General features: G+C 39.2%; 1 protein-coding gene across 1 annotated transcript in view; it reads right to left on the bottom strand.

The window, feature by feature from the left end:
* Positions 1–24,962, bottom strand: part of UTP18 (UTP18 small subunit processome component) — a 38,861-nt gene that overhangs the window by 11,764 nt on the left and 2,135 nt on the right. Inside the window, exons 2-10 of the mRNA XM_065897767.1 lie at positions 24,803–24,915; positions 22,525–22,623; positions 20,433–20,500; positions 15,686–15,774; positions 13,956–14,081; positions 12,968–13,142; positions 7,054–7,154; positions 6,674–6,764; positions 3,842–3,965 (exon numbers count right to left, since the gene is read on the bottom strand). Of these exons, the coding sequence (XP_065753839.1) occupies positions 3,842–3,965; positions 6,674–6,764; positions 7,054–7,154; positions 12,968–13,142; positions 13,956–14,081; positions 15,686–15,774; positions 20,433–20,500; positions 22,525–22,623; positions 24,803–24,915 (986 nt within the window). The remainder of the gene's footprint in view (positions 1–3,841; positions 3,966–6,673; positions 6,765–7,053; positions 7,155–12,967; positions 13,143–13,955; positions 14,082–15,685; positions 15,775–20,432; positions 20,501–22,524; positions 22,624–24,802; positions 24,916–24,962) is intronic.

Raw genomic sequence — 24,962 nt, 5'->3', positions numbered from 1 at the left:
ACTATACTTCAATAAAATAAAACAGTCCAGACAAAACTATAATTCAAAAAGATACATGCACCCCTATGCTATGAGCAGCTCTATGTACAATAACCAAGACACAGAAGCAACCTAAATGTCCGTCGACAGATGAATGGATACAGTATATATTTATATTCAATGAATATACTCAGCCATAAAAAAGAATAAAATAATGCCATTTGCAGCAACATGGATGGACCCAGAGATTATCATATTAAGTAAGTCAGAAAGAGAAAGACAAATACAGTATTATATCACTTATATACGTGGAATCTAAAATACGACACACAAAAAAAAAAAAATAAAATAAAATAAAATAAAATACGACACAAATGAACATACCTACAAAACAGAAACAGACTCACAGACATAGAGAACAGACCTGTGGTTGGGGGTGGTGGGGAGGGGTGGGAGTGTGGGATTAGCAGAGGCAAACTATTAGATATAGGATGGATAAACAACAAGGTCCTACTGCATAGCAAAGGGAGCTATAGTAAATATCCTGGGATAAACCATAATGGAAAAGAATATGAAAAAGAATATATATGTATAACTGAGTCACTTTACTGTACAGCAGAAATTAACACACCATTGTAGATCAACTGTACTTCAATAAAATTTTTAAAAAGAAAACAAACAAAAATTTTAAAGGTTAAAAGCTCCGGCTCTGGAGCCAGACTATTTGTAATCTTGGGTCTTCCACTTACTGTCTGACCCTAACCAAGTTACTTAACTCACAGTGCCTCAGCTTCCCCACCTGTAAAGCAGGGATCATAGTACCAATATCATGGAGTAGGAGATGAGAATTAAGTTAGATTATATATGAAAAAATATCTATATACATATTTGTATACACACATACATATGTAGCTTATATATATATACACACACACACAAAATACACATATACAGCTATATATGAAAAACAGTGCTTGGCAGATACTAAGTGCTGAAAAATTTTGCTATTAATATTATAAATCTTTTTATTGTAATTATTATTCAGAGCACAGTTTAAGACTATTTAGATGGAAACTAGTAAAAAGACAATCTTAATTTGTGTACTTTTAAGAAGGTAATGAAGACTAAAGTCAACAAGTATCTAACCACCTGATAGAACTTTGATGAGAAAATATAAAAAGAGGTATTTTTATGGCTTTGACCAACAGTTCTCAAAATAGAAAGAGCCCGAAGTGGTTTATCGTTTGCACACCCCCAGCCAAGGCAGGAGCCCAAGCCAGTGATGTTCCATGACTGCAGCACAAGATGCTCCTGACTTCTTCACTGTAAAGCAGAGAAAATAAAGCAACAGCAACAAGATACAGGGGATTCTCCAAGTCACCTTATGGGGCCACCTGAAGTTAGTGAGCTATCTTCTGAAGTCTATGTATTCAAAGAGCTGTCACGTGCAAAGGAGAGAATATGCCAGGTCTCAACTTCCCATTCTTCAATATACAGTGCTTTGTAATACATAGCCAGCATTCAAATATTTCTTTTTCTTTTTTACTGACTGACTTCTAGACTAGATACGAAGTCACAAAACACACTACTGCACATACAGAAGATGCATATACAGAAGGTACAATTTAACTAAGATTCTACCCAGTAGAGCGAGAAGGGCACTGCACCTGGAAAAGTAAGACTGCAGGCTTCAAGACCCCTCCTTATCAATGATTTCAGTTGTGTCTTACAGAACGCTTCAGGGCATCAGCGCCCCCCCCCCCCCCCCCCCCGCCGCCGACCTGTAAGGAAGGGTTAGTCCCTAATGATTTCCCAAGTATGTTCTAACACTGATGTACAAATTAATGTGAAAACTTTCTAAAAATATGCAGCAATCCTTATATTAACCAAAGCCATAAAAAAAAGATACTGTAAACTAACAGACCTCTCTATTTACAACATTCTTAGCGTCCCTATTTCCCTATCAGAGCAAAGCTGTAAATCAAAAGCATCCACTTTATGCCAGGACACTGAGGAGAGTTAACAGACACTATCAGACAAATTCTGAGATCAAGGGAGGAGTTAATTCCCAGCAGCCAAGTCCAGGATAGAGAAATTTCACACCAGTACATGGAGAGGGGTAAGAGAGGGAGGTGGGAGGAAGGGAAGGAGCAGCCAGCCAACCAGTCAAGTGAGTTCAGTTTCTCCTACCTCTGCCCTGATTCCACCACCAACTCTTCCCCGCCTGTCTAATAGCATGGGAAATTCCTCTAACAAGGTAAGGCCTTTCTTTCCAGGTTTAACAATAAAAACCTAATAATGGTCTTTGACCAAGCACATCAGAATTCAATTACACTGAAAGGCAATTAAAATCAAATGAGTTTAAACAACTAATACTAGATTCTTTCCTCTTTGGGCCCTTCGAAGGCGATTCACAAAAAGTGATACAAAAAAGAGAGGCAAGGACTAGAAAAAGATTAACTTCACAGATTTGAGTGAAGGTTATGTTTGTGCAGTTATTCTTTCCCACATAAAGGCAAAAGCAGGCCTGCTTAAAATTATCTATAATTAATTTAAATACCAGTCTTCATTGTAAAGGAGCTTTAGTCTCAGAAGACCTGCTCATCATGCACTGCTGCCATAGTGCACAGCTCTAGCAACGCTGGGCTCAGGCTGCCCTACTGCCTATGCAGACCCACGTGACGTTAGCCTGGCCTCCAAGCTCCACAGCCTGCTTCCACTTTCCTTTCTTCCCAGGCCCCAAGGTAGCTGCTGACCAATTTCCAAATGGTGGTAGGGATATTTATAAGCAGTTTCCCCAATTTTAACCTCTGAAGGAGTGAAATGAAGAAAAAGTGGTGAGTATGCTATAACAGCAAGACCCACTGGACCTCCCACCAAGGCAGAATTTGAAATCTCTTTATGGATCAATTGTGTTTAGTCTAAGAAAGTCATAAAGATTGACTTCTGGAAGTTCTAAAATTACAGGTGCTGATTAGTGATTTGGTAGGTAAAATCGTTTAGAATTACAGGTAAGTATCCAATACCCCCTCCTCCCACCCTGCATCTTTAAAATCAAGTAGGACAATAAAGCCATCTTTTCCCCAGTGTAATAACCATTTTTTTCAGCAGTGACACAATAATATGTTCTAGATAATATTTTCAAAGTCTCGAAAATACTAACAACAGTGTTCCCAAAAAACATGTTTTTGGTTTATACCACCTAGCTAGCTAAAGGCAAAAATGCTTTAAGTATCTTTAAGACTTAAACAAATATTTCAAACATAAGAAAACATACCATAACATAAGGTAGTCCAGTATTTTCATTGCTAAAGAGCTGAAACACTGCCATTAGTATTATTAAACACAAATATTAACAAGTATTATTAAGACAATAAAATGTAAGACCTGGATTTATTAATTTCATATTACTAGTTTATAAACAGAACTACTAGGCACCATTCAGTATACTCAATTCTTTTTTCTTTTTCTTTCTTTTTATAAATTTATTTATTTTATTTTTGGCTACGTTGGGTCTTCGTTGCTGCACACGGGCTTTCTCTGGTTGCAGCAAGCGGGGGCTACTCTTCGTTGTGGTGCGCGGGCTTCTCCTTGCGGTGACTTCTCTTGTTGAGGAGCAGGGGCTCTAGGCGCTTCAGTAGTTGTGGGTCGTGGACTCTAGAGTGCAGGCTCAGTAGTTGTGGCGCACGGGCTTAGTTGCTCCATGGCATGTGGATCTTCCCGGACCAGGGCTTGAATCCATAACCCCTGCATTGGCTGGCAGATTCTTAACCACTGCGCCACCAGGGAAGCCCCTCAATTCTTTAATATTTTCTCATTAGCAAAAGGTGAGTAAAGGTTACCAGAACCTCAGTTTACTTACCCACAAGCCACATACTGTCCATTCCTAGATGTGGCAATGCTTAATCCATATAAACTGCCTTCATCAACAAATCTGTTAAGGCACTTCCTAGAGTTCACATCCCAAACATAAACGTCTCCATCCCCTGAATGAAACAGCCAAAAAATGGGTTTGGTTAATTTTGTTTTAAACTTGAAAGGCAAGTGAACTGACTATTCTCAGTCCCTCTTTAATAGTACAAGATACTACAAATAAAGACCTACTATATACTATAATTGTCCTAGGTCTAGAAAACTGGTCTAAAAATGTTTCTTGTATACATTTTCATATATAGAAAACTACATCCTCATTAGTCATTAATAAATAATATCTTTAGGTTTAGAGTGAAAATCACAAACTCTTGGCTTGAGTTGAACTTTCAGAAAAAGTTTCTACATTTCACTCAGATAAATTATTGGCACAAAATTTGAAAAAACAAAAAACCCACCAGCAAAGGTTTTCCCACATCTATCAAGAGGTATCAGAGTAACTAACATGTGAGGCTAGGTGATTTAGATACCAAACTGAGGATGAAGTTGACGACAGAGGAGGAAATGAAGAATGAACTGCTCCAGACCAAAAGGAATTTATAATTTAATTAAGGAGATATGGATAATTTACTGTAATAAGCACAAATAGTTTAGAGAAGGGAGAATGTGTGAAAGATAAAAGATATTAAATCTGATGAGAACACAAATATTTTCATGATAGAAATGGCCATCTAACTGCCAAAATCAGTCCTCCTTTTTTCTCTCTCCTATACACTCAATATTGATGATCACCCCCTTCCTCACACCCATTACAGATGTGTATAATGACCCTATACCCATCTCAAAGGTGGCTCCTCACTCATGTATTTCATCTTTCTTTTATGTGGATATTGCTCTAACGTTCACCCTTCTATACTATTATCCTTCCAATGAGAATTCAATGAATCTCACTGTTTCAACTGTTTCATTAAGAAACAAAATTTCCCAGGCTGGCATAAGGGTTTAGGTTAGGTAGAAGTAAAATATGTATTTAGAAAAAATTTAATAGGCTCAAATTTTAAAAACTTACGTCTGTCTGTAGCGTAATGGTACAATAAAGGAAGGGGTTTAAAGATCAGCCTAGCTAGCAACAGACTAAAATGGGAACGGAAGGGATCAAGGGCAGGAAGACCATCTAGAAAGCAAGTGTATTAGATGGTCATAAGGTGATGTTGACTTAAGAAGCAATAATTAATCCAAGAGAAAACAAAAAGAAAAAACTGGTTCAGCTAAAAAGGTAAAAGGTAAATTCTTTCTTCAACACTCCTTCTATCAAAATATTCCTTATATGTATAAAACAATAAATATGAACAATATGGTGCCAATCACACAAATCACTCCTTACAGAAGAAGGAAAGGAGGAAGGGGAGGGGGGAGAACACCAATCAAAGTATAGGTAACCCCTAACTTACCAAGGCTCAACTTTTGATTACTCCTTCTCTGATTTTAGGACCTTTCTTCTTATGGTAAATTAGACCTCCATGGTACTAACCTAATTTGTAAATATTCAACATCTATATCCAATTCATATAACCAAATCTCAGTATCTGTGCTGACCCTTCAACTCTTCTCCCCAACTCTGACTCTCCCAGGATCCAAGGGCCATTTCATTAGGAACATTATTTCTCTGAACCAATGTTTATTCCTCACCCCTCATAAAACCTAGCATATCAATTAATAGAGACTATATATGCTGCTGACATTCTTATATTATTGGATTAAAAACATACAAATGTAAGTAACTCAACCTTGTGAAAGTTTGATCCTGGGCCAAAACTAAAACAAAAATTAAAGTTAATGCTAAACTTAATCCTTTTTTTAAAAAAAGTTTTTGAATAGATTGAAGAATAATACTCACTGGCAGAACCACTCTAATGCCTCCCACTACCAAACAGCATGAGCTACGCTGAGCTTGTGATGGTCCCCAAGATCCTTTAGGGAAAGGGGTAAGAGTCACAGGACATTCAGAAAGGCCAGCAGAAAAGCACAAGATTAGAGACTGTCAGGAATGATAAAGGGTTGGTTGGTAGTACTAAAGAAATGCCAGGATGAGATCAGAATTGTTTTCAGTCAATAATGAATAAAATTCCAAACATTATCCAAGTCAAAAGAGGCTAAAAGAAGTGATGATTCTAAGTAACTTTCAAAAAGAAAGTAAGAAAGTCTCAGAATAAATCATCTTTTAAAATGCATTTTCTGGGGACTTCCCTGATGGCGCAGTGGTTAAGAATCCGCCTGCCAACGCAGGAGACATGGGTCTGATCCCCGGTCCGGGAGGATCCTACATGCCACGGAGCAACTAAGCCCATGCACCAGAAACTACTGAGCCTGTGCTCTAGAGCCCGCGAGCCACAACTACTGAGTTCGCATGCCACAACTACTGAAGCCCACACACCTAGAGCCCGTGCTCTGCAACAAGAGAAGCCACTGCAGTGAGAAGCCCACGCACCGCAACGAAGAGCAGCCCCCGCTTGCCGCAACTAGAGAAAGCCCGCGTGACAACGAAAACCCAACATAGTCAAAACTTAACTAATTAATTAAATAAAATGCATTTTCTTCCCATCTTTTCCCCAAACAGTGCATGTTAAGTGGTTAATCCTTCACCATTACTAGTTAGTAAATGAGAAGGCAAATGGCAATGAAAAATGAATTGTAAAAATAAAAATGATTTTCTTACTAACACAAAAGAGTCTCAAATCAAACCCAGTTTTGGTTAAAGTTGGTATTTAAACACACCCAAAGCTTCAAAGAAGCTTCGGATCATCTTATCATTAACTTAACTTACCTGAAGATGCATACACTTTCTTACTATCTGAAGAGAATGTGGATGCTGCAATCCTTCCATTAATTTTCATACTACCAAGTAGCTCTTTAGTCTGGAAGAACAATAAATATTATTTATCAAATTGTTAGGCGCTGCAGAGAAGAATCACAACGTGCAGAATAAAAGCAATCTAGTTCTCTCTTTTGTAGCACCTACTCAACTTTGTTTATCCCTACCCTCAAAAAAAAATTCTTCCCAAACTGCCCACAACTTCTCCCCAAGTCTCAATATGTTCCTCTACTTGAGATGCAGATTTAAGGACACCATGAGTTATGGTTCAAGACCATCCCTACACTAATGTCTTATCCTAGAAAAACAAGCAACAGCTAATAATGGTTCACCTTCATTGACAGCAAGTGAAAATATCCAGCGACACCATTTATAAGCAAAAAGGACCCATCTGGGGAGACTTCGAAGCTCCTCACTATCTTCTCCTTCAAACCTAAGAAAGGAGATGAATCAATAAGGATTAATGGTTTACAGTAAAGCTTTCACTGACAACTGAGTTTCTTACTTTTTAAGTGCCTTAAATAAAACATGGGCTCAGACTCTGAATAAGTCTGACCCCATGCATCACTGAGTATGACCGAAATACAAGGTCACTACAAAATGCTTAGCAAACTTCTGTTCTTTGTCTTGGTTAACATTCACCATTCTAATTACAGGCCTGAGAGCCAGCTCTCCAACCAGTAAACTTATCGATTAATTTTCCAAACGTAAACAGTAATACCTGTAAGTAACTAAAAGGATAAATTATACTTCTCTGTCAAAACGTTCATCACCAGAAGGAAAATACACTGCCACAGAGACAGCTAAAACACAGTAACATGCAGAAACTAGTTGCTAGCCACCTACTATACATCCCATGATGAATGGGAGTCTAATTCTTAACTTTGTGGATCAGAAAGAAAAAACAAAACAAAACCAGGTGTCAGTAGTGTATTCAAGAGTTGATGAAGAAGAAGTAAAGTTGTCACTGTTTGCAGATGACATGATACTATACAGAGAATCCTAAAAATGCTACCAGAAAACTACCAGAGCTGATCAATGAATTTGGTAAAGTAGCAGGACACAAAATTAATGCACAAAAATCTCTGGCATTCCTATACAATAATGATGAAAAATCTGAAAGTGATATTAAGAAAACACTCCCATTTACCATTGCAACAAAAAGAATAAAACATCTAGGAATATACCTAAGGAGACAAAAGACCTGTATGCAGAAAATTATAAGACACTGATGAAAGAAATTAAAGATGATACAAATAGATGGAGAGATACACCATGTTCTTGGATTGGGAGAATCAACATTGTGAAAATGACTCTACTACCCAAAGCAATCTATAGATTCAATGCAATCCCTAGCAAACTACCACTGGCATTTTCCACAGAACTAGAACAAAAAATTTCACAATTTGTATGGATACACAAAAGACCCCAAATAGCCAAAGCAATCTTGAAAAATGGAGCAGGAGGAATCAGGCTCCCTGACTTCAGACTATACTACAAAGCTACAGTAATAAAGACAGTACGGTACTGGCACAAAAACAGAAAGATAGATCAATGGAACAAAATAGAAAGCCCAGAGATAAACCCACGCACATATGGTCACTTTATCTTTGATAAAGGAGGCAGGAATGTACAGTTGAGAAAGGACAGCCTCTTCAATAAGTGGTGCTGGGAAAACTGGGCAGGTACATGTAAAAGTATGAGATTGGATCACTCCCTAACACCATACACAAAAATAAGCTCAAAATGGATTAAAGACCTAAATGTAAGGCCAGAAACTATCAAACTCTTGGAGGAAAACATAGGCAGAACACTCTATGACATAAATCAGAGCAAGATCCTTTTTGACCCACCTCCTAGAGAAATGGAAATAAAAACAAAAATAAACAAATGGGACCTAATAAAACTTCAAAGCTTTTGCACAGCAAAGGAAACCATAAACAAGACCAAAAGACAACCCTCAGAATGGGAGAAAATATTTGCAAATGAAGCAACTGACAAAGGATTAATCTCCAAAATTTATAAGCAGCTCAATAACAAAAAAACAACTCAATCCAAAAATGGGCAGAAGACCCAAATAGACATTTCTCCAAAGAAGATATACAGACTGCCAATAAACACATGAAAGAATGCTCAACATCATTAATCATTAGAGAAATGCAAATCAAAACTACAATGAGATATCATCTCACACCAGTCAGAATGGCCATCATCAAAAAATCTAGGAACAATAAATGCTGGAGAGGGTGTGGAGAAAAGGGGACACTCTTGCACTGTTGGTGGGAATGTGAATTGGTACAGCCACTATGGAGAACAGTATGGAGATTCCTTAAAAAACTACAAATAGAACTACCATATGACCCAGCAATCCCACTACTGGGCATATACTCTGAGAAAACCATAATTCAAAAAGAGTCATGTACCAAAATGTTCATTGCAGCTCTATTTACAATAGCCCGGAGATGGAAACAACCTAAGTGTCCATCATTGGATGAATGGATAAAGAAGATGTGGCACATATATACAATGGAATATTACTCAGCCATAAAAAGAAACGAAACTGAGCTATTTGTAATGAGGTGGATGGACCTAGAGTCTGTCATACAGAGTGAAGTAAGTCAGAAAGAGAAAGACAAATACTGTATGCTAACACATATATATGGAATTTAAGAAAAAAAAAAAGGCATGAATAAACTAGGGGTAAGACAGGAATAAAGACACAGACCTACTAGAGAATGGACTTGAGGATATGGGGAGGGGGAAGGGTAAGCTGTGACAAAGCGAGAGAGTGGCACGGACATATATACACTACCAAACGTAAAATAGCTAGTGGGAAGCAGCCACATAGCACAGGGAGATCAGCTCGGTGCTTTGTGACCACCTAGAGGGGTGGGATAGGGAGGGTGGGAGGGTGGGAGGGAGGCAGACTCAAGAGGGAAGAGATATGGGAACATATGTATATGTATAACTGATTCACTTTGTTATAAAGCAGAAACTAACAAAAAAAAAAAATTGAAGCCCGACAAAATTTATAACATGGCCTTGAGAAAGAAGATACAGAGCTTTAAAGATGTCAGGTATAAATGTTTCTATGGATCAGGGAATGAGATTTTTTTGGCCACCCCACACAGCATGTGGGATCTTAGTTCCCAGACCAGGGATTGAAGCCGCGCCCCCTGCACTGGAAGCACGGAGTCTTAACCACTGGACAGCCAGGAAGTCCCAGGAATGAGATTTTTAGGTCAACTGCTGAGCAACTGATAGATAAGAAAAGAATGGCTAATTTAATTAGAATAGAGCCAAATTCCATAGGATGGAAAGTGAACTGGTGCTTAGTTACAATCTTCTAAAAAATTCTTTTAATATTTTAGAACCCTTGAGCTTACAGAAAGAGAAAACTAGGCTCAGCAATGACCATATGCCTATAAATCAAAATGGCTGCCTGACAAACTAACTGAATTCCCAAATGGTCAAATTCTTTGTGTTTTCCTAGAACAAGACAGCTCCCTTAAGAACTGCCCTTCTAGGACTTCCCTGGTGGTCCAGTGGTAAAGAATCCACCTTGCACTGCAGGGGACAGGGGTTAGATCCCTGATCACGGAACTAAGATTCCACATGCCTTGGGGCAACTAAGCCCACGCACCCCAACTACTGAGCTCGGGCACCTCAACTAGAGAGCCTGCATGCTGCAAACTACAGAGCCCACGTGCTCTGGAGCCCATGTCCCATGCACCACAACTAGAGAGAGAAACCCCACACGCCACGACTAGAGAGAAGCCTGCACACCGCAAAAGAAGATCCAACATGCCTCAACGAAGATCCCGTGTGCCGCAACTAAGACCCAATGCAGCCAAAAATAAAATAAAATAAATAAATAATAAATAAATCTTAAAAAAAAAAAAGAACTATCCTTCTAGGGACTTCCCTGGTGGTCCAGTGGTTAAGACTCGGTGCTCCCAATGCAGGCAGCCCGGGTTCGATCCCTGGTCAGGGAACTAGATTCCACGTGCCACAAATAAGAGTCCACATGCCACGACTAAAAGATTCCCGCATGCTGCAGTGAAGATCTCGCATGCGGCAACAAAGATCCCATGTGCCACAACTAAGACCCGGCACAGATGGATAGATATAGATAAAAGAACTGTCCTTCTAAATGATGCAACAGAAACTGCTTCTGAACTTTGAAATAGTAATCTGTGGTTCTTAACCTTTCTGTGTGCCAGTCTGGTGAAGTGTATGACACCCTTCTCAAAATAATGGTTGTTTAAAACTTTCGTAACCAAAGGAAATGCTAAATTTGATTTAGAAATTAGTGAAAATAAAGGTGGAATGTTTTTCCTATCCAGCTTCACAGACCCCTGAATTTTGAGAGTCCACAGACCCCACTTTAAAAGCCCTGACAGGTTAGTGGAAGGAACCATCAAAGCGGAATTCTTCAGAATGCATCAATTCTGAATTCTTCATTTTTCAGACTTGCATTTGCAAGAACCAAGAGCTCACATACATGTAAGGCTTGCATATCCTACTTGTCAGCAATTTTCCCCCTTGTTCTACTGTCCTTAGTTAATTTCGAGTTATGAATACTGTTTTATAATCACGAGAGACTGAGAATTATATTCAATAACACCACCACAAGAAGAAATAAATGTGATTTACCATTACTATTATAATTATCATTATTACCAAGTTATGCTTATTGAGGAAAGAGAAGGAAAAATATTAAAAGGCAAAGATAAATGCCATGTCTTAGAAGAATCCGGTGATCAGATACACACCCCTGCACACCAGCAGATCCACAGTACCCATCACTAACTACTGGATCTCAGCCACCCCTGGTTTGCTTTTCCCAAGAGGATGCAAGGCAAGGAAGGACCACAGCACATTCCTTTTGATTAGTGGAATGACATTTAAGAATAATAACTACTACATGTTGTTTTCTATTTCAATACGGGGAGACAGTTAAAGGTTTTCCAACTCAAAGGGAAGTCCATGGACCAGTAGCATCAGCAGCATCTGAGAACTTGTTAGAAATGCAGAATCAGGCCCGCCTCAGAACAACAGAATCAGAGTCTGCATTTTAACAAGATCCCCAGGTGATTCGTATGCACATTAATGTTTGAGAAGCACTGATTTAAAGCATAAATAGATAAATTAAAACCGCCCTTGGAGAGTTTCCCTGGTGGCGCAGTGATTGAGAGTCCGCCTGCCAATGCAGGGGGCATGGGTTCATGCCCCGGTCCGGAAAGATCCCACATGCCATGGAGCGGCTGGGCCCGTGAGCCATGGCCGCTAAGCCTGCGCGTGCGGAGCCTGTGCTCTGCAACGGGAGAGAAAGAAAAGAAAAAAAAGAAGAAAACCCCTTGGAAAGGATCACTGAAAGTGTCAGGAACACAGGAAAGACCAGACCGGAAACACTGAAAATAAACTTCATAAATGTTTCTAAAGTTGGCCTTACTCACTTTTAACCACTAGCAGGAAAAAGGCTGTACAGAGCAACCTGTAACCTTTACAGCCCCACATATGTGCAACTTAACAGGGAGACAGCCAGCAAGCTGTAGCATATGACAGCAACACCTCCCAAGATTTATAATGTTACCCCAACCAACTTCATTACAAGGACTTTGGTTCCCAAAGGATTCATGAAGGTGTCATCATATTTTTGAGGTAATGGGAGTAGGAGAATGCAGAAGAAGAGATAAAGCAGAGGAAAGATAAAGTTTCATCTGATAAAAAAAGATGTATTATTTAAGTAGTTCATTCTTCAAAATACATTACAAATTCCAAAAGCAGTGCTTTATTTCCTTTAAACATAAACCAAAATTGTATTATAACAAACAGCAGAAGAACTGGAGGGCACCCAAATTTCAGGTCAGAGGAGTGAAATAATTTGTCCAAGGAAGTAGAACCCAGGTCCTCTAGCTCCCAGGCTCATGTTCTTTCTGCTGCAGCAACTGCTAATTTTACAGCCAAGTGTTTGCAACTGCTTTTCTGGTCTAGGGGAATATATATTTGCAAATTATGATTTTCTTCCCATAGGTACTCAGTAAAAAGTCAGTTCACTTTTTTCATTCAAACATGTTATCTCAACAACATGACATTTTCCAAATACTAAAACCAAAGAAATCCTTATTCTTAATAATTCTATGGGGAGGAAAAAAAGTGGTTGTAAATACTGTTAAACAAACTCAACTATGGGCTGCGGGGGAGGGAGGTGCGTGTCAGCTATATGTTCGTTAAAAACCTTACCTCTTACTTGATGCACAGGAATTAGCTTTCCAGCCAGCATATCATAGACATAAAGAACCTTGCTGTGAGTACTCGTGGCTAAAACCTCTTCTCCATTAGCACTGAAACAAGCTTTAAAGATCGGAAACTTTTCCAAATAGATGCTCTGAATTTTAGGATTTGTTTTTCCATCAACCTATAAGGAAGTACAAAATATTCCTTTTGATTATTTCCACAGACCATGTAAGCTGACTGTAAACACTTTTCACTACAAGTCTTTTTTTTTAATTTATTTATTTATTTTTGGCTGCGGTGGGTCTTCGTTGCTGTGCACGGACTTTCTCTAGTTGCAGTGAGTGGGGGCTACTCTTCATTGCAGTGCACGGGCTTCTCATTGCGGTGGCTTCTCTTGTTGTGGAGCAAGGGCTCTAGGCACATGGGTTTCAGTAGTCGTGGCACGTGGACTCAGTAGTTGTGGCTCACGGGCACTAGAGCACAGGCTCAGTAGCTGTGGTGCACAGGCTTAGCTGCTCTGCGGCATGTAGGATCTTCCGGCACCAGGGATCAAACCCGTGTCCCCTGCATTGGCAGGCGGATTCTTAACCGCTGTGCCACCAGGGAAGTCCCTACAAGTCTTCATTTAAAAATGCATACCTGGGGCTTCCCTGGTGGCACAGTGTCTTTCCCTGGAAAGACATTTCTAGGGCATCAAGCGAGTAGAAAGGTGCCACTTTAGGTAAGATGGCGAGGAAAGACATTTCTAGGGCCTCATGTGAGCAGAAAAGTAAGAATGAGGGTTTCCCTGGTAGCGCAGTGGTTGAGAGTCCGCCTGCCTATGCAGGGGACACGGGTTCGTGCCCTGGTCCGGGAAGATCCCACATGCCGTGAAGCGGCTAGGCCCGTGAGCCATGGCCGCTGAGCCTGCGCGTCCGGAGCCTGTGCTCCGCAACGGGAGAGGCCACAACAGTGAGAGGCCCGCGTACCGCAGAAAAAAAAAAAAAATGCATACCTGAAATAGCGATACAGCATTATCTAGTCCAGCGACCATCACAACCTGTGCACGAGGATGGAACTGCACAGACGAGATCCGAGCAGTAGTAGGACGTTCAGCATTAGCATGCTGGCAGTGCTTCATCTACAGAAAAATAAAGCTGGAATTTTATCAGTTCGAATGGGTTAACATTATTTTCTTTAAAGCATGAAGACATTATAAAGTAGTTTACAATGCAGAAGAAAGTGCATTGGAAGAGTAACCAGAAGACCACAGCTCTGCTACCAACTAGTATTCTAGTACAGTGCTTTACCATACAAGAATCCACTTTTCGGGGGCTTCCACTATATTGAAAATGCAATTACATAAAAAACACAGTATCGTATGATGTTTTCTTTGTAACCCCTGAAGATAAATTTTTGTGGTGACTACATTTTCAATGGAGGTGAATTCACCCTATGAGGAGCTAAATGAATTATCTGCACAGGGTGGGGAGAGACAGAATCACTCTGTCTAATAATTTACCATAATAAGGTCCCCTCTCACCATCTAAATTCGCATGCTACCCTTTTATAATGGGGAAAATTATGTCAAAGAGAGAACTGTTCATTTGGCATATATTTAACTGAAGCAAGTGCTGGGTAGGCACTTGGTTACCACAATGAACAAGTGAGACACAGTGATGAGTTAGACAGTAACTAGAGTAAGCCACTTCAGATAGGATGGCAAGGAAAGACATTTCTAGGGCATCATGTGAGCAGAAAGGTGCCACTTTAGGTAAGATGGCAAGGAAAGACATTTCTAGGGCATCATGTGAGCAGAAAGGTGCCACTTTAGGTAAGATGGCAAGGAAAGACATTCCTAGGGCGTCATGTGAGCAGAAAAGTGAGAATGAGGGCTTCCCTGGTGGCGCAGTGGTTGAGAGTCCGCCTGCCGATGCAGGGGACACGGGTTTGTGCCCCGGTCTGGGAAGATCCCACATGCCGCGGAGCGGCTGGGCCCGTGAGCCATGACTGCTGAGCCTGCGCGTCCGGAGCCTGTGCTTCGCAACGGGAGAGGCCACAACAGTGAGAGGCCCGCGTACCGCAAAAAAAAAAAAAAAAAAAAGTTAAGAATGAGTTGGTCACTGGCAGTGCTTAAAGAACACATGGAGGGATGAGCAAGAGCAAAGGTTCAGGGGCAAGAAAGAACTTGGCATGTGCAAGAAACAGAAAGAAGGCCTGTGTGGCATGAGTAAGGAATAAGAGGAAAAGGCATCAGATGAAGTTGAAGACATCGGCAAAGGCCAGATCCTGTGAAGGGCAGTGTAGACTATGGTAAGGAATTCAGAAGTTTTCAAAGAGCAATGAAAAGTGACAGGACATGATATTTTATTTTTAAGAGAGCCCTCAGGCTACTATAGGAAGAACGGTTTAGGAAGAAGGAAAGTGGAAGTGGAGAGTCTAGCCACAAAGCTGTTGCTATGCACTGGGCGAGAGATGAGAGCAGCATGAACAAGGCTGGTGCCAACAGAAGGAACAAGAAATGCAAAAGGAGGAATCAAATAACATTCCTAAAAAATTCCTGGGAACATAATTTAATCTTGTTTTTGCAAAAGGTAAAAAACCTAACACAAATATTTACCAAGGCAAAATGACAGCAAGCACATTTAATCCCACAGATAACAGGAATCCATACATTTGTAACTGGGAAGTATACTGGATTTCAGAGGTAATTAGTTGGATTGACCCAATTTTACTGATTCTCACCTTTAAGATTCCTTTAGGAAGAGAGGTTGATGTGGAGATGAAATTCCCAGTCCTTTGCAACAAATCATCTTCATCCTCTTCACTTTCATCTAAGTCAAACAAACCCATAGGCTGATCTTCAGAATCAATGAGATGGCCATTACCTATCCCAAACATCTATATTTCAAACTTCAACTCCCCTCCCAGTCTCCCAACCTCAATCGTTTCACTTAAGCTGCAACTGGTAAAAGTAAAACAGCCAAACAAATTTGAAGGAGAGGAAAACGATGACAAGACCTCCATGTATACGGTTAAAATCAACGCCTGACTCTGGAACAAAAGACACGCATTCACTACAGTGACTAAAACAACATGAAATGAAGATGAAACGGAGTCAGCATTTAATTTAAAAAGAGAAACTCGTAACAGTGGCAAGATGAGCAACAGGATGAACAGCAGATCTAGCTTAACAACTCACAGGAAAAAGAACTAGAACTTTTAGCTGACTGAAAGAACAATGCCAGCAAACTGTGTATCAAAACTTCCAAGAGAGGTAATAGGGCTGCTTTTCCCCTGGAGATGACTGACGATTCTAGTAAAGAAAGCTGAGAAGCTAAGCAGAGTGTTTAAAACACTTGTAGGGTTAAGAGAGCAAAAACTAGTACCAAAAGCCCTCTAAGGTTCCTAAGGAGTCTGGTAAACCACCAGGCTCTGGATTGTTGCCACAAAAGGCTATACATAAAATTAAAGGTGAAATCAAAGAATTACGAGAAAATCTCCCAAGAACAGAAACCCGGCATTGAATCCTCACACTCTCTCACTAGAATAAGATGTTCTAGGATTGCTAGTGCCCACTGCCCAACCACCTACCCAAAAACAAACATACAAATTCTCTGGAGAAAGATACCATTGTCCTAGACCTCTAGTTAATCAATACTATTTCTCATATACAATGCCCACCACTCAATGACATATAACCAGGTAAATAATGACAAGGTAAGATAACTTAACTGAAAACCTAAAGAAAAACAAACAATCCTCACAGGAGATCTAGAATGAAGTTATCAGACATAAAACTTTTAAATATTACATTTAAAACTCATAGAAAAAGAGATCAGGTCTGTGGTTACCAGAGATGGAGGGTAACGTGAGGGGAATTGGATGAAGACAGTCAAAAGGTACCAACTTCCAGTTATAAGAAATAAGTACTAGGGATATAATGTACAACGTGATAAATACAACTCTGCTGTATGTTATATATGAAAGGTGTTGACAGTAAATCCTAAAACTTCTCACCACAAGAAAAAATACTTCTTTTCTACTTCTTTAATTTTTATCTATTTTTATCATGAGATGATGGATGTTCACTGAACTTACTGAGGTAATCATTTCATGATGTATATAAGTCAAATCATTATACTATGCACCTTAAACTTATACAGTGCTCTATGTCAATTATATCTCAGTAAAACTGGAAGGAGGGCTTCCCTGGTGGCACAGTGGTTGAGAGTCCACCTGCCGATGCAGGGGTCACGGGTTCGTGCCCCGGTCTGGGAGGATCCCACATGCCGTGGAGTGGCTGGGCCCGTGAGCCATGGCCGCTGAGCCTGTGCATTCGAAGCCTGTGCTCCGCAACGGGAGAGGCCACAACAGTGAGAGGCCCGCGTACCACAAAAAAAAAAAACAAAACTGGAAGGAAAAATAATAATAAAAAATAAATAAAATAAAAAATTTATGTTTAACATATTAGAGATAATGAAAGGCAAGACTCAGAATTAAGCCAGAGAACTAGACTATTAAAAAAAAAGAACCAAATGGAAATTCTAGCACTGAAAAACAGTAATTAAAACTAACACCCCAGTGGATGGTGTTAACAGGATATCAAAATTACCTGAAGAGAGAATTAGTGGTCTGGAAAAAGGATCAGAAAAAAATATCCAGACTAAAGTACAGAAAGCAGAAAAACAGAAGATACAGAAAGCAGAAAGACAGAAGATACAGAAAAGAACACAGTCTACAGCCATACCACCCTGAATGCACCTAATCTCATCAGAAAAGAACAAAGAATGTTTAAAAAAAATTTTTTAACATACATGTAATTGGTATCCCAGAAGGAAAGAAAGAATGGAACAAAAACAATGTGTGAAGAGATAACAGGCAAGAATTTCCAAAACTTAGAAAAGACATGTAGCCAGATTCAACAGCACCTATGAAGACCAAGCAGAATACAAAGCAAGCTAAAAACACTGGAATAGGGCTTCCCTGGTGGCGCAGTGATTGAGAGTCTGCCTGCTAATGCAGGGGACATGGGTTCGTGCCCCGGTCCGGGAGGATCCCACATGCCGCGGAGCGGCTGGGCCCGTGAGCCATGGCTGCTGAGCCTGTGCGTCTGGAGAGACCACAGCAGTAAGAGGCCCGCGTACCGCAAAAAAAAAAAAAAAAAAAAAAAAAACACTGGAATACTGCGGCAGGGGGCTGGGGGGTGGGGGTGAATAAATTGACAAAACAGCAACAATAAAACTCCATAATATTAAGGAATTACTACTGATTTCTGAAGGTGTATGCTAATAGCATTATAGCTGTGTTTAAAGGGGGGAGTACTTCTCTTTCAAAGATGCTCAATCTAGGGACTTCCCTGGTGGTCCAGTGGTTAAGACCCTGTGCTTCCACTGTAGGGGGCACAGGTTCAATCCCTGGTCAGGGAACCTGCATGCCAGTGGGCCAGTGGGGGAAAAAAAAAAAAAAGGTAATTCAGGAAAAAAAAAAAGATAATCTAGTATTTACAGATAAAAACAAATAATATGTTGGAGATAACTGTGAAGCTGGGTTGTAGTCACCGCTCCGCCAATAAGTATACCTTGGACAAGTCACTTCTATCTTTTTGAACTTTACTACTGTCATATGTACAATTAAGGTATTAGACTTGTATATCCCAGATAGTAACAGACTGGCTAACTGTTGACCTAATTCATTTCCTTTTTCTCCTGGGCACAAAGACAAACTATATTTCCTCGTATTGCATGCAGTTAGTGTGGCCTCGTGACTGAGTTCTGGCCAATAAAATGTAGGTGAAAGTATCACGTAGCACTTCCAGGACAGGACAATAAAAACTTCCCTTGGTGAGTTCTCTCTCTTCTCCTATAAGTCAACTGGTGGTCAATATCCTAGGCAACATTGGAAGAGCCAGCCTGAAGATGGCAGAACGTCTATAAACTTGGGCCCCTTAAGTAGAGCATCACCTTCTCACCACCTCAATTGTACTCACAGGAAAAAAAACAATTCTACTGGATTAAGCCACTGGGATCTGGGAGATTTCCTGCTTCAATGTCAGCATAAACCTAATCTATATCTAAACTGCTGTAGTTCTATGAATCCAATATTCTAAAATGGATAATAAAATTATATTTCATCCAGGAAGGTAAACTGATGACCGAGGTTTATAATTATGCCATGTAAAAAAAAGTGACAGGATGGGACTTCCCTGGTGGTCCAGTGGTTAAGACTCCACGTTCCCAATGCAGTGGGCATGGGTTCGATCCCTGGCCTGGGAACTAGGATCCCACATGTTGCGTGGGGCAGCCAAAAAAAAAAAAAAGTGACAGGACAAGATGATTAACATATTTTTAAAAACCTGGAAAGACATTTCTCAAATAACAGAAGACTCTTATATGAAAGAGAGATAAGATTATATCTCTTCAAAAGGTAGGACTACAGTGTAGGGAGGCTAAATTTCAATAGTAAAAAAATTACAATTAGTTTTTAAAGAGAAGAAGAAAAGAGGAAGAAATAGTCTAATAAAGGGCACAACATTATTTGAAATATTTAAGCAGAGGCTAAATTATCATCTAACAGATGTTATAGAGAATTTTCTTGCAGCAGATAAAGTCGGGCTACATCACTAAGAGTCCTTCAACCTCTAAAAGTATCTGGTTGGAAACCAGAAGGTAAGTTTCTACTTAATAACAGATTGAGTTTTCTAACAGATTATATAAAACTGGCTCCTTGTAAGGGCTCCCTATACGTGAATACCATGAAGACTGACATGGGTGGGGAGATGGGAGGGAGAGGTGATGATGATAATCCAACAGAGGTTCATCAGATACCAAAGATGCTAAGAAAGGAGCTCCTGTATTACAATGGGAGGATATACTCTGGAGTTCCTCAAGGATTTCAGAAGTCAATTCCAAGGCTAAAATTTATAACTCCAAGAACTCAAATCAGATCTTGGCCAAACCATCCATATAAATAATATCTAAACTCAAAGATCTAAACAGCAGAAAACAGTTTTGGTACAAGTCAAACTTAAAATCTGCAGTTGAAAAATAGGTTTTTAGAAAGTGAATAATCATCTGGGCCTAACCTGACATGTGCTCCTTAGAAAGACATTCCATTTCCTAGTGGATAGCTAGATCAGCTGCTCATGTCTTTGGAAGGGGCTCTGAATCAAGAAATAACACTACTACTTATTTTTTACTTAATCTATGCCATAATGTAACAGTTCTGTTGAGGAAAAACATCATAAAATCCATCCATTATTGTCTCTACAAGTAAAGAATATGCTACTAAGTACCTCTTACACTATTGTAGAAGAGCTTCCTTCAGAGAAATGATAGACTTCAAAACCAGACATAAAAAAAAAAAAGACATAAAAAAAAAACACAAAAAAAAAACACACCAGGTTTTAACAAGCCTCGTGAGAAACCTCAAACAATAACAGAACAGGAATAGGAATCTATTTATCAACTTAAACAGAGGTGTCAACACTCACCATCTGAAGATGTTTTCCGCTTATTGGTTTCTGCCCAGGCAGGTACTCCCCCCATGGCATGCTGGAATCTAAGCAAAAATGTAAAAATAAAATTTTGTAGTGACCACTGTATTTATATAGAGTTTAATACATTTCAAGAATATAGGTCAGAGCATGAATAGAATCTCTTCCAAAGAAGTTATCTTTCAGAACAGAAGGGCTACTCACACAGGATAGTCCTAAATTGGTAATAACCACCTGGATACATATTTGTTGTTATTTATTTACATCTAGTTACATAGTTGTCTTATTTGCACATATCAACACACCAGATTTGGTGACTAAGTAAAGAAACAGAAATCTCTTTGTGGTTATAAATCAGTGCTATAGGACACAGAGTACACAAAAGAAGGCTAGAACATGTCTGAAAGAAAACCACCAGATTGGTAAAATAAACAAAACTTCATCATATATCCTTTGCATAAAATGGGAGCATTTCATCCTGGAAAAAGTAAGCTTCAGGAGAAGCATGACAGTTATATTCTGAAGGGCTGGTATTTGGAAGCCTGAAAAGAATCTTTCTGTTTAATGCAGAATCACAGACAAGTCCACCAAACTAAGCCCACTGGCCATAAGTAACTAGAAAACTGGACAAAATACGTGAAACTATTTTCAGAAATTGGACAACAGGCAACATAGGACTATGATCTCTAAGAGAAGAAAAATAACAAGGTGAGCAATGCCATTACTGGGATTTTCCCCTCAAGGCATTTTTATAAGACCCTGACACAGAAACAAGGAGACAAAGATCAGACTTGAAAGAGGCTGAAACAACACGAATTTGAGGGGCAGTCAACTGTAGAAGAAAAAGAGAAAGAGCTCCAGAAATCTGCACAGGGGTCCACAGACACTTCTTCTGAATACTAAAAACACTCATAGGATGAAACTCCATGAGGTCAAGCAAAGATCTACTGGGGGTCTGTAAGTTGCACAGAACCAAAACTCAGACATTTGAGTTCAACCAGTCAGAGGAAGGGTCCCTACTGAACACTCAGGGCATTCAGGAGAGATCCCAGGAAGGTCATAACCTAATAATGGGGCTAAACCAGCCTAGAATAAATGCTACTGTAGAAGAAAGCTAAAAACAAATCCTGAAAGGATCAAAGTGATTTCCAAGTCAATTAACTGCCTGCCAAGGCAAAGTTCAACACACATTAAAAGCAAAAAACAAAATCCAGACACTGAACAACATTCACACTGCCCAGAATCCAATCAAAATTACTAGATATACAGAGAAGCAGAAAAACATGAACCATAACCAGAAGAAAAAGCAGTCAACAGAAACAGAAATGACCGACCTGACAGAATTAGCACACAAGGACTTTAAAATAGCTAATACACATAAAAAGGAACAAAATTGTGCCATTTGCAGAGATGTGGATGGACCTAGAGACTGTCATACAGAGTGAAGTAAGTCAGAAAGAGAAAAACAAATACCCTATGCTAACACATATATATGGAACCTAAAAAAAAAAAAGAAGGTTCTGATGAACCTAGGGTCAGGACACGAATAAAGACTCAGACGTAGAGAATGGACTTGAGGACATGGGGAGGGGGAAGGGTAAGCTGGGACGAAGTGAGAGAGTGGCATGGACTTATAAATACTACCAAATGTAAAACAGATAGCTAGTGGGAAGCAGCCATATAGCACAGGGAGATCAGCTCGGCGCTTTGTGTCCACCTAGAGGGGTGGGATAGGGAGGGTGGGAAGGAGATGCCAGAGGGAGGAGATGTGGGGATATATGTATAGCTGATTTGCTATACAGCAGAAACTAACACACCACTGTAAAGCGTTTATACTGCAATAAAGATGTTAAAAAAAAACAACATCATTGATTATATTTAAATGGCAGGATTACAGGTTTTTTCCAAAGATTTTGTACTTGATTCCTTCTCAGACCCCCATACTAAAACTTAATCATGTCTTCCAAGAACAATGCTCTTCCAATTCAAAATGGAAATCTGACTACCCAAGAAGCCAAAGACTGAGCAAATCAAAATAAAATACTGGTTATAAATACATCTTGGCAAACCTATAAAAAAGGACACTTACTCTTCCTTAAGTCTCTTTTGAAGCTCATCTTTTGAAAGCTTATTTTCACTGGCATTTTTCATCATATCTTTCCGAAAATGATTGTTCATCATGTCAACCCTATAAAAAAAACAGAAAACAGCATGCTTTCAATAACTTAAAGAATCAACAGAAATAGTTGCTGCCTTTAGTATTTTGAGCAAACAACATAGGTCAAGATTTATAAGATGTGGAACATCTCCAATGCACATTCTCCATTCTTCCCGAAACAAAAAGGAATCTCCAATATTTCGGATCATCTAGTTTACCCTTTGAAGAGCTATTTCAAATTCACAATTACTTATCTAGACACAGCTTATGCCATTCACCAAAATAAATTCCAGGTAAATCAGAGTTAAATACAAAAAATCAAAAAACAAGAAAAACCAAAACCTTAAAATACTGTGAAGGAAAAATACAGGCAAATATTTCTCTCTCTCTGAAGAACTTTTTACTAAAAACAACAGCAAAAAAAAAAAAAAAAGGAAAAGTGTCATAGACTTCACTACATCAACATTAAAATATTCTGTGCATTAGACAACATTAAAACAAACTTAAAGGCAAACAAAAAGCTAGATAATGTGCAATAACTTTGACATATAAAGGTTCGAAATTCTCAATATGCAAGGAGCTGATATACTAAAATCATTAATAAACAGTCTCATCTGCCATTTGCAACAACATGGATGACCCTGGAGGACGTCAAGCTAAGTGAAATAAAACAGACATCAAAGAGAAGTACTGCATAATCTCACTTATATGTGGAATCTGAAAAGAGTAGAATACGTAGAAGCGAAGAGCAGAATGATGGTTACCAGGGGTGAGAAGGTAGAGGAAATAGGGAGATGTTGGTTAAAGGGTTCAAAGCTGCAGTTACGTAGCATGACTGCAGTTAATGACAATATTGTAGGCTGGAAATTAGCTAAGGGAGTAGATTTCAGGGGCTCTCACCACAAATAAAAATGGTAACCATCTGAAGAAATGGAAATGCTAATTAACTCACGTGACTATAGTAATAACTTCACCATGTATATATAGCAAATAATCATGTTGTACACCTTATGTACAATTTTTATTTTAAAAATAAAAACACAAAATGAAAGTCTCCAGTAGACAAATACGCAAAGACATAATAGAGACTACTTTTAAGAAAAACCAATGACTAATAGTTTTCTCAACACAAGTTAGATGTTTCCTACCCTAAACTATCACCCTAAACTGACAATGTCTGAAAAAAGAGAAATAATTGCTTTTATTTTTCTTTAAGATTTTTTTGATGTGGACCATTTTCAAAGTTTTTATTGAATTTGTTACAATATTGCTTCTGTTTTATGTTGTGGGTTTTTGGCCGCAAGGCATGTGGGATCTTAGCTCCCCCACCAGGGATCGAACGCGCACCCCCTGCACTGGAAGGCAAAGTCTTAACCACTTGGACCGCCAGGGAAGTCCAGAGAAATCATTGCTTTTAAAATGGAGTGAAATGGACACTTTTCAATGGAAAGGTAAATTAGCAGAACCTCAGGGTCAGCCTGGCAGTATTTATCAAGAACCTTAAAAATGTCTGCTCTTTGACTAAGTTCATCTACCTCAAAGAATCTTTCTTAAATAATTTTAAGTAGAAAAAGATTTATGCGTAAAGATGCTCATCTCAACATCAATCTATTAAAAGGAAAAATATTTATCCAACAATAGCTATGTAAATTATGGTTAAATCATATAATGGACTATAATACATCCATTTAAAAATGTTTATAAAGGTTTTTTTTTTTTAATTGGGGAAAATACTTGCAATACAATACATTCTCATCTTAAGGTACATATTGTACATTATGGCTAACTTTTTTGGGTCTTTTCTCAATTTCAGGCATTGTGTTAAGAGCTCTACATACACTATTTAATCTCAAGAGCCTTCTGATACAGTTACTATTATCTCCATTTTACACATGAGAAAAGGTAGGTTCCAAACTTGCCAATGGTCAGTTAGGACTGGCCAAACTAGGAGGCAAACTCAGGTCTGACCCCAAACACTGTGCTCTTTTAGCTTTTCTATACAGCACAGAAAAAAGAGGGAGAGATGTATGCCAACATGTTAACAGTGGTTCTCCCTCGGTGATGGGATTATGAATGATCTTTGCTATACTTTCCAGTACTTTTCAAGTCTTCACGTACTCACATATTCAGAAAGAGAACTTTCTTAAAACCTGCAAAGTAACTTTTGAAGAATCCGGAGGGACTCCAGAAGAAAAATTAGGCAACCTACATCTCCTCATCTTCATCTTCTTCGTCCAACCAAACTGGCTTCTTTTGAGGTGGAAAATTATCTTTTGCTTCATTCTCCACTTCAGAGTCACCTGAGTCTTCCTGTACTTGAACCTAGAAAAGACAAAATACCCACAAGCACTGAGTCTTTCATACCCCAT

This window comes from Phocoena phocoena, chromosome 19, assembly GCF_963924675.1.
Source record: "Phocoena phocoena chromosome 19, mPhoPho1.1, whole genome shotgun sequence".
Classification (NCBI taxonomy): Eukaryota; Metazoa; Chordata; class Mammalia; order Artiodactyla; family Phocoenidae; genus Phocoena; species Phocoena phocoena.
Note: the sequence above shows the minus strand (reverse complement) of the source record. Positions and strands in the feature narration are given on the sequence as shown.